At 36.2% G+C, this 14,718-nt stretch overlaps 2 protein-coding genes across 2 annotated transcripts in view; both read right to left on the bottom strand.

Moving 5' to 3' along the window:
* LOC111514274 (lutropin-choriogonadotropic hormone receptor) overlaps positions 1 to 14,718 on the bottom strand; it is a 796,850-nt gene that overhangs the window by 546,375 nt on the left and 235,757 nt on the right. The window lies entirely within an intron of this gene.
* On the bottom strand, positions 12,697 to 13,710 carry LOC141482917 (uncharacterized). Its single transcript, XM_074176938.1, has 2 exons — positions 13,519 to 13,710; positions 12,697 to 13,455 (listed from the first exon to the last, which is right to left on the bottom strand). The coding sequence occupies exons 1-2, from the start codon at positions 13,668 to 13,670 to the stop codon at positions 12,819 to 12,821; spliced, it is 789 nt and encodes a 262-aa protein (XP_074033039.1). The 5' UTR covers positions 13,671 to 13,710; the 3' UTR covers positions 12,697 to 12,818.

Here is a 14,718-nt window from a genome sequence, read left to right as displayed (position 1 = left end):
TGTGAGCAATGATAAATTATTTAAAACATGGCTACCAAAACGTATTTCGTTGCAATTCAGTGATGACGATATATCTTGTATCAACTCATCAGGTGGTAAAATACGATGGTGTATTTAGGACAGAGCCAACAAAGTTTTGCTGGCATGAAAACGCGATCTCTAGTTAAATTCAATATGATTGAATAATAATTGTCATAATTTATAGCGAATTTCTTTAGGTCATAGCTTACAAAGTTTTTTGGTGTGAAAACGCTAACTCTAGTCAAATTCAATATGATTGAATAATAATAGTAATTATAATGAATTTCTTATTGTTTTATTAATATTCATATATTAGATGATAATTATATGGAAATATAAACATTACTAACTCAGTTGAATACACTCACTTTGTATCTACAAGTAAAATGGGAATGTGAGTATTATATCACTGAAAAATTGGAGGTTACTTATTGTTTTTTTTATTCGATTTCAGTTCCACCATTTAAAGATGTGGATGCAGTACGCAAGTCAAGATTGGGTCGATGTTGTAGATCTCAAATCATCGGTTCAACATTTGTCGTCTAAATTGAAGGTGTTGGGTGATGGAGCCGAACATGCAAGCAATTATGATATGAGTGTATGCTATGATGAAAAACAAATCGAATTATGCCTTCGAGATGCTGAGAACTATTGGAGTGGTGCAGAAGTTTGTAACAAATTTTTGGATAATGAATTGGAATTGTGGCAACTTTGTGAGGTTATGATTGAACTGAACCTAAGAAGATTCCTGTATAGCCTCCAACCATACTTGCCAGAATGGATTATTCATCACTTTGAATTGAATGATGAAAATCGAGAGGAAATTGAAGATGGTCGCGAAAATGATGATTATGAGGAAGAAGTTATTTTAGATAGTCTGTATGTTCCTGTAAATCATAAATAATGTCAAATAAAAAACTTTGTATTATTTTCATGTTTTATTTATTTAAATCTCATGAAATACAATAGAAAATGATTACAAAACAATAAATATGATATAAAATACAATACATGATATAAGTCAGTTACAAATAAAAAAAAGATCATAAAAACAGTATATGATAGAGTGAAAAAAAGTGTCAATATCTGCTATGAACTGTACCATCCAATGCATTGTATGTTAAAACTGTATCATGCAAAATTAATGCATATACTTTAGTGTTGTCTGGAAACTTGGTCTTCCTCGTCTCAAACTCAATCTTTATATCAATAGTTGATGATTTTGTTGCATTCGGTTGATGGGAACAATCGATGACGAATAGTGGATTCTCTCTAAATTGCCCAATGTCCATCAGAGGTTCACTCATATCTTTATCATAATAACTTCGCTGGAAACTCTCAAAAGCATAATGAGCAGGAGCATCAAGTTTTTTATCGAAATTCAAATTCCAACGTTCATATGGATAAACTTCAGAATTCAAGTATACTCGAATACTATTGATATCAGCAGTTGTGAATTTTGTAATATCCTGTGTTCTATCTTCAGATGTGGTAGTACTTTGGAATGCGATGATGACAAAACGAGGAGTTTCCAATGCATTAGTTGTTTTGATGGCCCATATGTCTGAAGAAGTCCCACGTAATGATGGTAGTTCATAGAGGTCCCACATACGATACGCCAACTTGATTTTGGCATTCAGACCGCTTTTGTTTATTCTACTCAAAAGTTTGAGCTTGTGTTTATCATCTGGTACAATATGTCTTATTTTCCATTCGATTTTATTTATTTCCAAATCAGCATCAACCTCACCTATATACGAGTTTTTGAATGATCGAGCGATAATCAAAATCAATTCCTGTTTGGCATTCAAGATACTTTTGTTGTAATCTTCAGCAAAACCCATCAAATATTTCAGTGGTAGTTTTCCACTAAAAACATGACTGTTTGTATCCAAGATATCTTGCTTCAGTTGTGAAAGTCCCCAACCAGATGTCAATAATGTGTTAGCATGAGATTGTCCAAATGATATCATGGTTTTCATTGTAGATGTTATCCCAGGTTTTCTAACAACAGTCACTTGTTCACCACCCATTTCATAACGAATTTCGTCAAATAGAAATGCAATTGCATTATTCGAGAGATAGCATGTTTTCGCTACATCTTTGGGGGTGAATTTACCTTCTATGTAAATGAAGCTGTCGGCAATATCTAGTATAACATCTTGATTATTGATTGCAATTCTGATTTCATCCGAATTCATGAATAGCGGTGATCCATAGGGCTTATATGTGTGCTCATGTAAACTTATGAGAGAATGATCGAGCACTGGTTCATTGAATATATTCAACTTTTCACTGTTTGTTTCGAGCACCATTGTTATTTTCTCACTTTCAATCCAATTGATTTCAAAAATTTAAGATCACTCACAGACAGAGCGTTATGTGCTAACTGTTTAGCATACACTTGTGGAATGAGCTTCTTTTTATGCACACTTTTCTTTTTATGCACACCTTTCTTTTTGATAGTGCAACTCGTTTGGGATTGTTCAATGCGATTTTGTCTATTGTAAATGAAACCCATAACAACAGTTATTCGATTTTCTTCAATTCCATAATAATGAAAATCTCTTCTTCACTTCCAAAATCGATAAGGTTATTTTTTTCATCCAAAATACGCACTGTAATGTTGTGAATCAATTGACGACCTTCTGGACTGACAGGCATATATATAATACTGTGTGGTTCTTTAGTAAGATTGTAGCCAGGTTCAACATCAATATCGAATGAGAAAAGAATGTGAGATTCTTCACCATTTATATATGAACCAGATATTATATTGCAATCTAAGCGGATAAGTCTCACAGTTGTAATGTTTATTGGTAATGATGATTCATGTATCTGATTTGGTGGAAATATTCCATGAGCGAACCCCATCATTTCTGCTATAGAATTTGGATGTGTTAGATCAATTTCATATTTGGATCGCATTTCACATTTGAATGTATTATTATTGGCGTGTAGATAGAAAATATCATCTGCAACGACATCATTTGGTTTTTTATCATGAAAAAATCTGAACATGATATGTTTCTGTATGACGGCATTGATCTCTTCTATTTCGTAAGCACCACATGGAATTTCAATTGTCAACTTTTGGGGTATCGATGAGTTGTCATTACTGATTCTAAAACTAAATGAGTTATTAGCTTCAGTTATATTATTGATTGTATTGCATCCATAGAATCCCAAAAGTCCTAATCCATAACGACTGTTCCTATCCAATTCAATTGGTGGGAAAAAATCCGCACTCAAGACACTTGTCCCGACAGCTTGTAGCTCGAACTATCGTGACATGACTGATGAATATTTTGAAACACATTTCAATTTATTATTGTACACAGCAACAGCACATTTGAGACAATTTACACTTTTTGGAAGGTGTTGTATTGTAATAAGTATCATTTTTATTGATACCAATATTCACATCCTCTATATTACAAATACAACACATAGATTTTCGAGGTATAGGACCATCATTAACATCCGAATCTGAATTTTGATCGTGGTGGTGCTCATAACAATATCTATGTTTCATTATATCGATGTCATCTTGCAGATGCTTAGGCAACTTTTCCCAAACATATGCAATCTCATGTGCAACACATGCAAGTATCACTCCCTTAGGCATATTTGCAAGCATCACTTTATCCATTTTTTTCAAGGTACCATATTTTGAAAACATTCTAAGTGAAAACCCCATTCCCTTGATAGCCTCCCGATCCAGTTTTGGTGTTGAATCCATTTTTATTTGGAAAATTATTTAGAGAGAAACTGCAAGCACAAGTGACCACAGAGAACTGTATTAAATTTCTGTTGTCGATTATAGTTATATTTGATTTTTACATTCGAACATTTTCGAAAGAATCGAGTCAATTCCAATGGTGGGGGTAGATCTCCAAAACTATCGAAATATGTGACTTCTTTCCCACATTTTTTAAATGCCACCCAATGTGTTCCTGGTCCGCTTATTCCATGTAAATTAACAATAGCTGTCTCGTTTTGTTTTGGACCTGAAGATGGTAATCTATCACGCATAAAAACACCACGAAAATGTGGAATTTTCATTTTTTGTGTATAATAACTGAGATCGAGATCAGTAAGAGGCCTCTGAGGTAGGGGTTCAATCAGTTTTTTGTTTTGTTTGTGGCTTTGTATGGTTTTAAATATAGTCCTAAACCTTTACGGTATGATTTGAGATATATTCCACTTCCGCGTTTGCCTAATGCTACAGCCTCCATGGTTTTATTGTGACGATTGGCTTCCATTAAAGCCGCTCTGCTGGCTTTTGCCGAATTCACGGCCTTGGCAATACCAGCAGCGGCTCCCGCCAAACTTCCTAGTGCGGATAGTCCAGCAAAAATTGGTATCAATGGTAAAAGTCCACCGATCTTGGGAACAGGAATTATGCGTGGTGTGCGGATTTTCTTCTTTCCACCGGCAGCTTTAAGGTATTTACGTGCCGCCTGCAATGCCACAGTGCTAGCTTTTTTGCTATTATTCGTCACAAATTGATTCCCACCAGCTTTCTTCAATACATTTCGCACTTTATGGACTATCCCAGCACCAAATGCAACTTTTTTAATATTATTTTTCTTCGATTATTTCCTCTTACATTTTTTCTTATTGGTACTACAACCAACGCCCATATGTCTTTTCGCTTTCATAATGTTGGTGACAAGTAATGCAGCTGCTCTTTCCCCAATACTCGCGTCCTTTGATTCAACCCTATCCCAAGCGCTGTATTCAAGTTCTTTGTCGGCTAAATGTCTTGCTGCAAGATTAGATGGATGCTTAGAATATTGAATATCGTATTTTTTGCATTCAATATCTAATTTATTGATTCCAGGATCGTTACGAGCTAAACGTTGTTTCAATTTTGTACCCGGTCCACAGTATTGATATCCTCCGGGTAGATGTAATTCGAAAGGAAGTTTGTTTATTAAATCATTAACAAAACCACAACCTCTTTTAATTTTACGATCACTTTCAATACGTCCGTATCGTTTGCTGGTACACATTGAAATGAATAAGCTAATAACATTTATATAGTCTCCAACCACGGCACGATGCGTATTGTAAAACAGAAAGAAAAGTTTGCTGTAGATAATCTAGATGAGAAATTTGGGTGTGGATTGAATGGACAAAGAGTATTCAGACATGGTCCACTACTTCCATCATCAGTTCGAGGACTCATTATAGGACCTTCAAATTGTGGAAAGACGAATGCAATGATATCACTATTAACACATCCACAAGGATTGAGATTTAGAAATGTATATCTCTATTCGAAATCACTCAATCAACCTAAATATCAGTACTTGCGAAGTGTTTTGGAACCTATAAAAGGATTAGGTTTTTATACATTCAGCAATAATGCAGAAATAGTGGAACCCTCCGACGCTAAGCCTAATTCTGTTTTCATTTTCGATGATGTGATATGTGAAAAGCAAGATATTATTAGATCATATTTCTGTATGGGACGTCATAAGGATGTTGATTGTTTTTATCTAGCACAGACATATTCACCGGTACCCAAACAGTTAGTGCGTGACAATACCAATTTCATTATAATGTTCAAACAAGATGAGACGAATTTACATCACATTTATTCAGATCATGTTTCACCCGATGTACCATTCAAACAATTCCAATTGATGTGTGTTAAATGCTGGGAGGATCAATATGGATTTCTAGTAATTGATAAGGATAGAAAAATAGATGAAGGTAGATATCGCAAAGGATTCGATAGTTTTATATACCCATGATCTTGTTTTTGAAACTTATTCGATCACTGAATATTGTAGAGGTCACTTCATCAACGAATTGAGCTATAATTTAAAAAGGGCATTATGAATACAAAAAACGATTCTGAACATAAAAACAATGAAATGAATTTGAAACGTCAACTAGTAGAGACAACAGAAGCTGTCAGACAGAAATTCAACTCTATCAAGAATGATAATATTGAAAATCGTTCGACACTTGAAAGATTGTATGAGCCCATAATGAAACCATTGAATGTTTTATCATCAAACGCTACTTCTAAATCAGCAGTGTTATCACCAAATCGTGGATCTGTTCAATCTACTTCAAATTATCCCATGAGTACTCCAATAGGAAGAAAACAATCTTTTGATGGTGTATCATCTGTGAATAGTGACACGAGCACACTTCAAGACGATATGAGAACAACTCTATTCGAAACACCATCATCGTCCCACATCGATTCCTCGGATCCTGACATCTCACCTGTTATGAATGAAAGTGGTGAAGATGTTTTGATGAAACATTTGAATAATGTAAAATCTAGAAATCCAGCATATGATGGAACATTTGGCTTACGTATGGATTCAATTACACAAAAGCTGAAAATGGGAAGTCTAGTGGTACATTTCAAAGATGGAAACATTTCATTTTGGGATGCTAATAAAGTGAAAAAATATGAATGCGCAAGTAGTCCAGAATTATATGATATGATCTTTTTGAAGAATCCACAAGATGTTGATAATGAAGAAACTCGTCAAGTATATTCCAAAATATTGAAAATAACGAATGCTCCATATAAACAATATCATCTGAAGAATGGTTTTAAAAATACAAATTCTAAAAAATTTCGTGAAGTTATCAAACCACTATTAGACTCACGACAATATCCAATAAGGAGTAGAAGTAAAATTGGTGGAGCACTCAAACGAGTGAAAATGGAGAAAACATATAATTCTAAACCTGCGAATTATGTGTACTGGAATTCACCGAAAGAGTTAGTTGCTCGCCTACGACTATTGGTAGCTTCAAAGTCAGCTGGACATACCGGACATGATAATGAAATAATTTCAATAATTGAAGAATTACGTGAAGAAGGTATAATATATTAATATATATCCACAAGTAATGATCACTGTCACATCATCATTCAATGCAGTAACATTATCACTTTTTTTCCCTTTAATCATATTGAAATAGAATGACTAATGAAGTAAGTGATATCAAACGACAAGTTGTTAATGAATTACATAGACCTGCAAGACGTAATTTTCGTAGAAGAATAATTACCATCAAAGGTTTTGCAGATCTATGGCAAATAGATCTAGCTGAACTACAACCTTATGCAAAAAGTAATGAAGGATACAGATATATACTTGTAGTAATTGATTGTTACTCAAAATATCTATGGACTGTGCCAGTTAAAGATAAAACAGGTAGTACAATAACTAATGCAATGAAATATGTACTGAAGAAAGCCAAATTTTCCTCTAAACATATACAAAGCGATCAAGGGAAAGAATTTTTTAATAGAAGCTTCTCATCTCTCATGCGAGAATATAATATCAATCATTATTCAACATTCAGCACAAAGAAGGTAGCTATAGCAGAAAGAGTGATTCGTACAATAAAGGCATGGCTCTACAAGGAATTTTCGATGAGAGTTCACCACAAATGGCTTGATATTCTTCCAATTATAACTAGTAGATATAATAATAAAGTTCATCGTACAATAGGTATGGCACCCATCAATGTTGATTCAACAACAAAATTGAAATTCAAGGGTATCAATGGAATTGGAGGAAGACAAAGTAAACCCAAATTCCAATTGAATGATATTGTACGTATAAGTAAATATAAAAATATTTTTGAAAAGTCTTACACTGCGAATTTTACCACGGAGCTATTCAAGATTGTTAAAATTAATAAAACCATCCCAACGACTTATAATCTTGAAGATATGAATAAACAGCCGATTAGAGGATGTTTTTACGAAGAAGAGTTATTACGAACCGAGAATCCTGACGTATATCTGATTGAGAAGGTGTTGAAGAGAAGAAAAAATAAAGTATATGTAAAGTGGTTAGGTCTTCCTAGCGAACAAAATTCTTGGATTGATGAATCAAATATGGTTTAAATGTATCTAATAGTGACTTTTATGAATAAAGTAATATTAAAGTTCATTATTGTTTTCATTTCAATTATAAGTATGTGAATTGAAAAATATTGCAGCGGTAAACATTGCCCCAGCCATTCGCAATGTTCTGTGTATACCAAACCAAATTAATTGTATACTCCATTCCCGCTTATATTTTTCAACTCACGATATTGAAAACACATTATCATTCCCAAAACTAATCGCCGTCACTTTGAAATGCAGTATCCAACTCTTTTTGCCAATTATCTCTCACTGATAATGCCGTCTCATAAAGCTTAGTCGACTCCTCAAGCTCAGCCTGAGCTTGCATTCTCGAACGTTGATGGAATTGCTTATCTTTACCAATTTTTGAACGGAGTTCATCAGCATCTTTAGACATTCTAGCCAATTCAACCTTCGCTAATGCAATCTTGGCATCTAATGCTTCAAGAGTTTCATTATCAGCATTAATAGCTCGCTCACTCTTTTCAAGTTCAGCAATAGTCATCTGTGCCTTTACAAGACGGCATTTTGCTTTCCTTTTCATTTCCCCAAACCGATGGAGGGGACTGAAAGAAGATAGCGGTTCAGCTTTCAAATCACTCTTCATTTCTTTAGGAGTACCTTTTGGCTTCCTCTTCGATCTGTCACTTTTCGTTGCGGGTTTTTTCTGTCGCACAACACTTTTGGATTCTTTCTTTTCTTTAAAGTCAGTGACAATCGATGAAGATGCCTTAGTAACCTTCCTCTTGATTGTTCTAGATTTCTTATCAACACCAAGAGGAAGGGTAGATGAAGAGTGTTTGAGTGATGATAATTGCGAAACGATCGGATTTTCAATAATAATTTGCTCATTTGGTTCTGGCACATCTGCAAAGTTAACGAAGTCGTTAATATCAAAATCATTTATCGAATCTTGACTCGATAAATGTAATACTGGAATATTTTCAAAATCAGTCTGATCGATATCAACAAGTGGTGAACCATCTTCAGTAATCAATAGCGGCATAGAGCTCATGATTATTAAGGTCTGAGGAATGATATGTGATAGCAATAGAATGTGGATAGGAAAGGTGATGATGTTACTGAGACCTCACCATTTATAGAAGAAAATAAACTAGCGCATGCGCTCTTTCATCAACTGGCACATGCGCTCTCTCACTAAACTATTCACGCATGTAGCAATCTTTGTCATTTAAGAGGAAAACTTTGTGTTGCATGCATGTATTTTTAAATGTTAGAAAATAATACAAATAAATTCAATATATATATATATATATATATATATATATATATATATATATATATATATTTATTAATAATAGAGGACAATAACGATGATAAAAAATATAAAATGAAAAATGTTAATATGTCTCTGTGGATGTGGAACGTTCTTTGACTCTATTCCTCAATAGTTGTTGCTCGTGCGTCAAACACCAACATTGAAAAAAATGGATTCTTCTATTGGGGTAGAGTTGACCAATCTTCTCACACAGATCCCAAGTACTTCTACATGCATTGCATACATGATTCCAACAATTCATGGAATATGTATCACAACGCAAACAACGTTGCAATGGAGCTGGAACGGCAGCACAGGTACCACAAATATTTCTACAGATACCTATATTGTTAAATATTATAGGTTCGGAATACTTCAGACACTTTAACTGTTGTTGACGATAATCCGATTTTGTTCGCTTCGGTGGATGAGAAGGAGGCGATAGTTGAATCCGCAACACGCAATCACTACACATACCAGTACATGGATTGATTGAATCCTTAGGTCTACTTATTTGACAAAAGTAGCACACAATAGCCCCTGCAATCATCATTGGGTAGACACACACTTTTGGTTTTTCATTCCACTCTTTTGGAAACGGCATTTTACTAATTCGATTAGAAATATTAAGAGATGACTTACAGAAACTCTGAATGCTCTCTCCTATACCTACGATCTCTATTTATACAAATCAACATCATGTGAAAGTATAGTGGGATAACTTCTCCTACTTTTCCACCCTAAACGAGTCAAGTGGGAGTCGCATCACTACCTATATAAGTCGACTTGCAAACCTAGAGTTCATTCATTCACTCTGCAACTGTGAGAAAACGTTAAGATGAATACTCAAAAAATAGTTGCTGCATTAAACAGAATATCTGCTATTGATACAAATAATTGGATAGAAGAGACAGATGATGAGGATGTCAACATTCCGCTAGAGGAAGTGATACTTGAAGAAGGTGTTGGAGTCGATGAAGTGGAGATTGACCTTGAAGTCAACGAAGTTGAAATTGAGGCTGAGAGCGATGAAGATGAAGACATGGTCGTTGAGCTAGTCGTAGATGGTGAAGGTGAAGATGAAGGGGTTGTAGCAGACCCATCTGAAGGTGATAGCGCTTTGAGAATCGGTCACCGAATGCTCAACATCACCGATACCTTAGAAGATCCTGCCGATTTATATTGCGTGATGAATGCGCATGTGCAGATCGAAACGATTGATGGCAGCATAAAAAAGTTATGTTGGTGCTGTTTCCGATTTTATTCAATAAGGAACAATAACGGTGGCTGGTATCAACACGTTAATATCCACGATACGGTCTCTATGATGGAGATGGGTCAATATTGGTGTGAGGCATGTGAAAGACCGCTTACGAATTTCACGAGAGTATCAGCTTGCGTAATATGCAATAATGTGAAATCTGTGGCAGAATAACCCTGGACCTATTGGTAAAAAAAAACAACAGCCCTTTTCAGGGCTACATTATTCACACAAACAGTAGTTAGTTGTATTAGTATTCATAGATTATATGACAAATGAATACTTTGACTAATAAAAAGTCTAAGTTGGAAATTTGTTAGTCTTTGAATATCTATACATTATATGACAAATAAATTACTACTTTGACTGAAAAGTCGATATTTGGAATTGGATAGTCATTGAATATCTATGCATATGATGAGTACTACTTTAAATGAAAGTTGAAGTTGGCATTTTGTCAATCATTGTATGCATATAATGATGAATACTTTTACATACATACATTTTGTTTGAGACTATAATGTTAACAATGGTATGAACCTGTTTCTGTTTGAAAGTATAATGATAGCTCTGAAAAGAGCTATTTTTTTTTATTGTTTCAGTCTTCAATTGTAGCCCTGAAAAGGGCTGTTTTTTTTTATTAATCCATGCAATGGTATGGACTAACGCTCCTCATCATCATCAGAAACAATGATGATTGTATCATCATCTGTATCTGATGATATACTGATGATGTCATCCTCATAATCATCTGAATCAGACGATATACTAATGGCATCATCATTAGCATAATTATCTAGCTCGTTATCCTCTAGATCGTCTAACTCATTGACATCCATCTCTAACTCTGCCTCTACTTCCTCTTGCATACCTTTTTCCATACGTGCCGGGAAATCATCAGGTAGATCATAGATACGTTGCAGCATTTGTGCAAAATTTGTACTGAAATGATCGAACGTTGAATCAATTCCATGTACCTGGATGGGGCCTGTACTCGTCATAGAATACTCTGGTACACTCATCGGTTCGGTGGTGGAATCAGCACTCGACATTGTGGAAGAATGATATAGAACTGGGATTGATGCTTTATTTATATTGGAAAAAAAAGGAGGGGGTGAAGTGTAAATGTAGAACAATTCAGTGTTTGAAATTCGAAAGCAATAAGAATGACAATTTTCTTGAAATTCTAAGTGATTATTATTATGAAAAACTCTGAGTGATTATTATGAAAAAACTAATAAGGGAGAGGGAAAAAGACACTGCCCCAACCTCGCAGTGCCTCGTGTACACCAACCAAAAAGTGTGTACTCCGTGGAAGGAAAGGAAAGGAATAGAAAGGATGGGAGAAACGAGGAAACGATTACATATCATCGTCTGAATTCAGGACTTCATCAATCAGGATAGGGGATGGTGGAGGACTATCATCGGACTCATTGTCAGCGTCACCGTCATCATCGTCATGGCTGTCGTCGTCGTCTGTGTTTCCGGACTGTGTATCCCATTCGTAATCATTCCGCCAATCATAGGGATCTGGATAATCCCCATCAGACAGGTCCGCTTGATCGGTTCCAGTAACGTGAAGCACTTGTATCCGATCATCATAAATTATGTTATCATAATTCATCGAGTGAGGTGCCGTCGTGGAGGTAACGAAACCTTCATGGATAGAAGCCCAGTAAGGATGTTGATGCGCTGGGTCACTGTACGGCTCAGTAGTTGAATCAGGTTCCATGTTGAAGGTGGCTGATCAACTGAATATTCCAACAGATAATTCCTACTTTTATACTTTTGAAAGGGAGTGGGGGAGGAGTGGGGAGGAGAGGGGATTAAGTGGGAATGAATTTCAAAAATGACATGAGCTATATTCCATGAAAGAGAAAATTGAAAATACTATATGAATTATATGGAATATACTTATTGATTTCATTATGAAACATATTTTCTTCCCAAGAGATTATTTACAATAGATTAGAGAACACAAATATTGATGTGAGGTATTTGCATAGAAGAACTTGTAATTGAAATAAAAAAAAGGAAATAATAATAAGACGAAGTGAAGAAAAATGCTCCAACCATCGCATTGTTCAATGTGTACCAAACCAAAACAATGTACACCCTTAATTTCACTTCTTTTTTTTTTTATTTTATTTTCATTTCCTAAAATTACAAACATAAACTTAAAACTATCTTAATTAAATATTCCTAACTAACCTAAAACTAATCTTACTACACTTACACTAAATCTATGGGAAAGTTTTTATAAAAGTCACTAACTTTTTATAAGTCTCTATCGAAGAGGTATCTGCTTCACACTTTTTCTCCAGAGATGCATACTTCCGATCTAGTTCGGCTATTTATTTTTCTACTTCCCTCCGTCGGTTAACAATTTCAGCCATTTCGCGCTTCCTTTTAACCAACGCGGCCTCACTAGCTCGGGAAGCATGTTCTGCTTCCTTACATCTCTGTAGAAAACTGTTCAACATTTCACTAACCTCTCCGATAGGCTGTCGCACTTGTGGCACTAACACTTCAGGATTCGTCACCGGTGTTGCCAGCATCGGCGAAAGCGGCACCACCGACGGAGTGAATACGATGGGAGCCTCCTCCGATGGGGACAATACAACTGGTGGCTCCTCCGGAGAAGGCGCCCTAGGTTGTTCCACTACTGCTGCGGGTGGTGTGGAGGGCCTTAAGCTGTTTGGAGCGGTCGACCAACTACCTGCATAAGGATTAGTCCTATTGCAAGTAGCTCGGTACTTAGAAATAGGACCAACCTTCGCTGCAGGTCGTTGGCAAACCTTCTTCACAGGCCTGACTTCCTCCTCCTCCTCGAATAAGTCAGGGCTAGCAGATCTGCACCTAACTCGCGAACGCGAAGTGGTTGCCTGGTCACCCGGCACCGCTCCCGAAGATGCTGCCTCCTCCTGGTCAGCGGACACCGGCAGAATAGACGCCACAGCATTATTCACCTCCTGTGTATTGGTTGCCATTCTGAAAAAGAAGAAATAATACAAAGTTAGTTGATATAAAAAATAACATTCTTAATTTACTTACTCAAATATCAAGTTGGTCGTTGGAAGGTACTGCCTTGTTGTGGAGTGGACTGCTCTCGATGAGATGACTTCTCGAACTGAATGTTGTGGAGTGCTCTCCGGAGGGTATCGACTTCGATGCGTGAGTGGTGGGAAAATGGTGGGAGCACACATGCGCGTTGAGGGTAGGGGTGTACATGCGCAAATGTTGGGAGTCGGGGGGGGCGGGGCTTCGGGGAGGGGCGGGGCGGGGCTTCGGAAAGGGGGCGGGGCTTCGAGAAGGGGCAAAAAAACGCGCCCCGGATGCAAGTGGTGTATGTTGAGCGCCCCAGGCCGCGAAGCGATCGCTTCGCGATCGCCTATTAACCTAACGTAAGTATGCAGCTAACCTAACGTAACTGTTAACCTAACCTAACGAGGGAATACTAACCTAACACCTAACCTAACGTAACTATGCAGCTAACCTAACGTAACTATTAACCTAACCTAACGAGGGAATACATTCACCATGTTGGTTCCATTAATACATCATCAGTTGGTTTTGGTTTTGGTTGTATTATTCTATGATTTGGATTAATGTTCAGTCCTGGATATCCCAGTCCACCTGATGATGATGGCCTGACTATAGTTTCTCTCCAAAACTTCTTTATGGTTTTTCTCCAATACTTCAACTCTCTGTTCCAGTACATCATACTTTTTCATTGTAGTCCCTGTTATGTTTGACATAGCATCAAATTTTTTATTTGTAGACGCTGTTATGTCAGACATTTTTATGTCTACATCACTTGTAAATTTGTCAAATTTACGAGTGAAAGTTATCCGAGCCACTGCAATTTTATCGTCAAATGCTTGCCGGGCGTCCCGAGCAATATTGCCTATTGTGGATTGTATTGCAGCTTGTAGGGCTAGAAGTATAACCTCCTTTGTTCCGTTAATTTCCCCCTCAAGATATGATACAGTTACACAATCACTCTTGTCAATTGGTTCGCTTATATTTTTCAATATTTTTCTTTGCATGTCATAATGACCATCTTTTGTTAATTTAAAACCAATCCCGGGAGGACCTCGAATGACATTACCACCCAATTTTTTTTTTCTACCAAACTTATCGATTGTTTTAGACATTGTGCACTCTACGATGATTCTTTTCAAACTGATATTTCTTTCATTTACATTATGCTATATACTTTACAGTAATTGGTTAGGAAAATAGAAATGAAAC

This window comes from Leptinotarsa decemlineata, unplaced genomic scaffold (genome assembly GCF_025532065.1).
Source record: "Leptinotarsa decemlineata unplaced genomic scaffold, Ldec_3_MD MMD2_P_RNA_scaffold_14, whole genome shotgun sequence".
In the NCBI taxonomy this organism is placed as follows: Eukaryota; Metazoa; Arthropoda; class Insecta; order Coleoptera; family Chrysomelidae; genus Leptinotarsa; species Leptinotarsa decemlineata.
The sequence above is the reverse complement of the archived record's forward strand: the minus strand, read 5'-3'. Positions and strand labels throughout refer to the sequence as shown.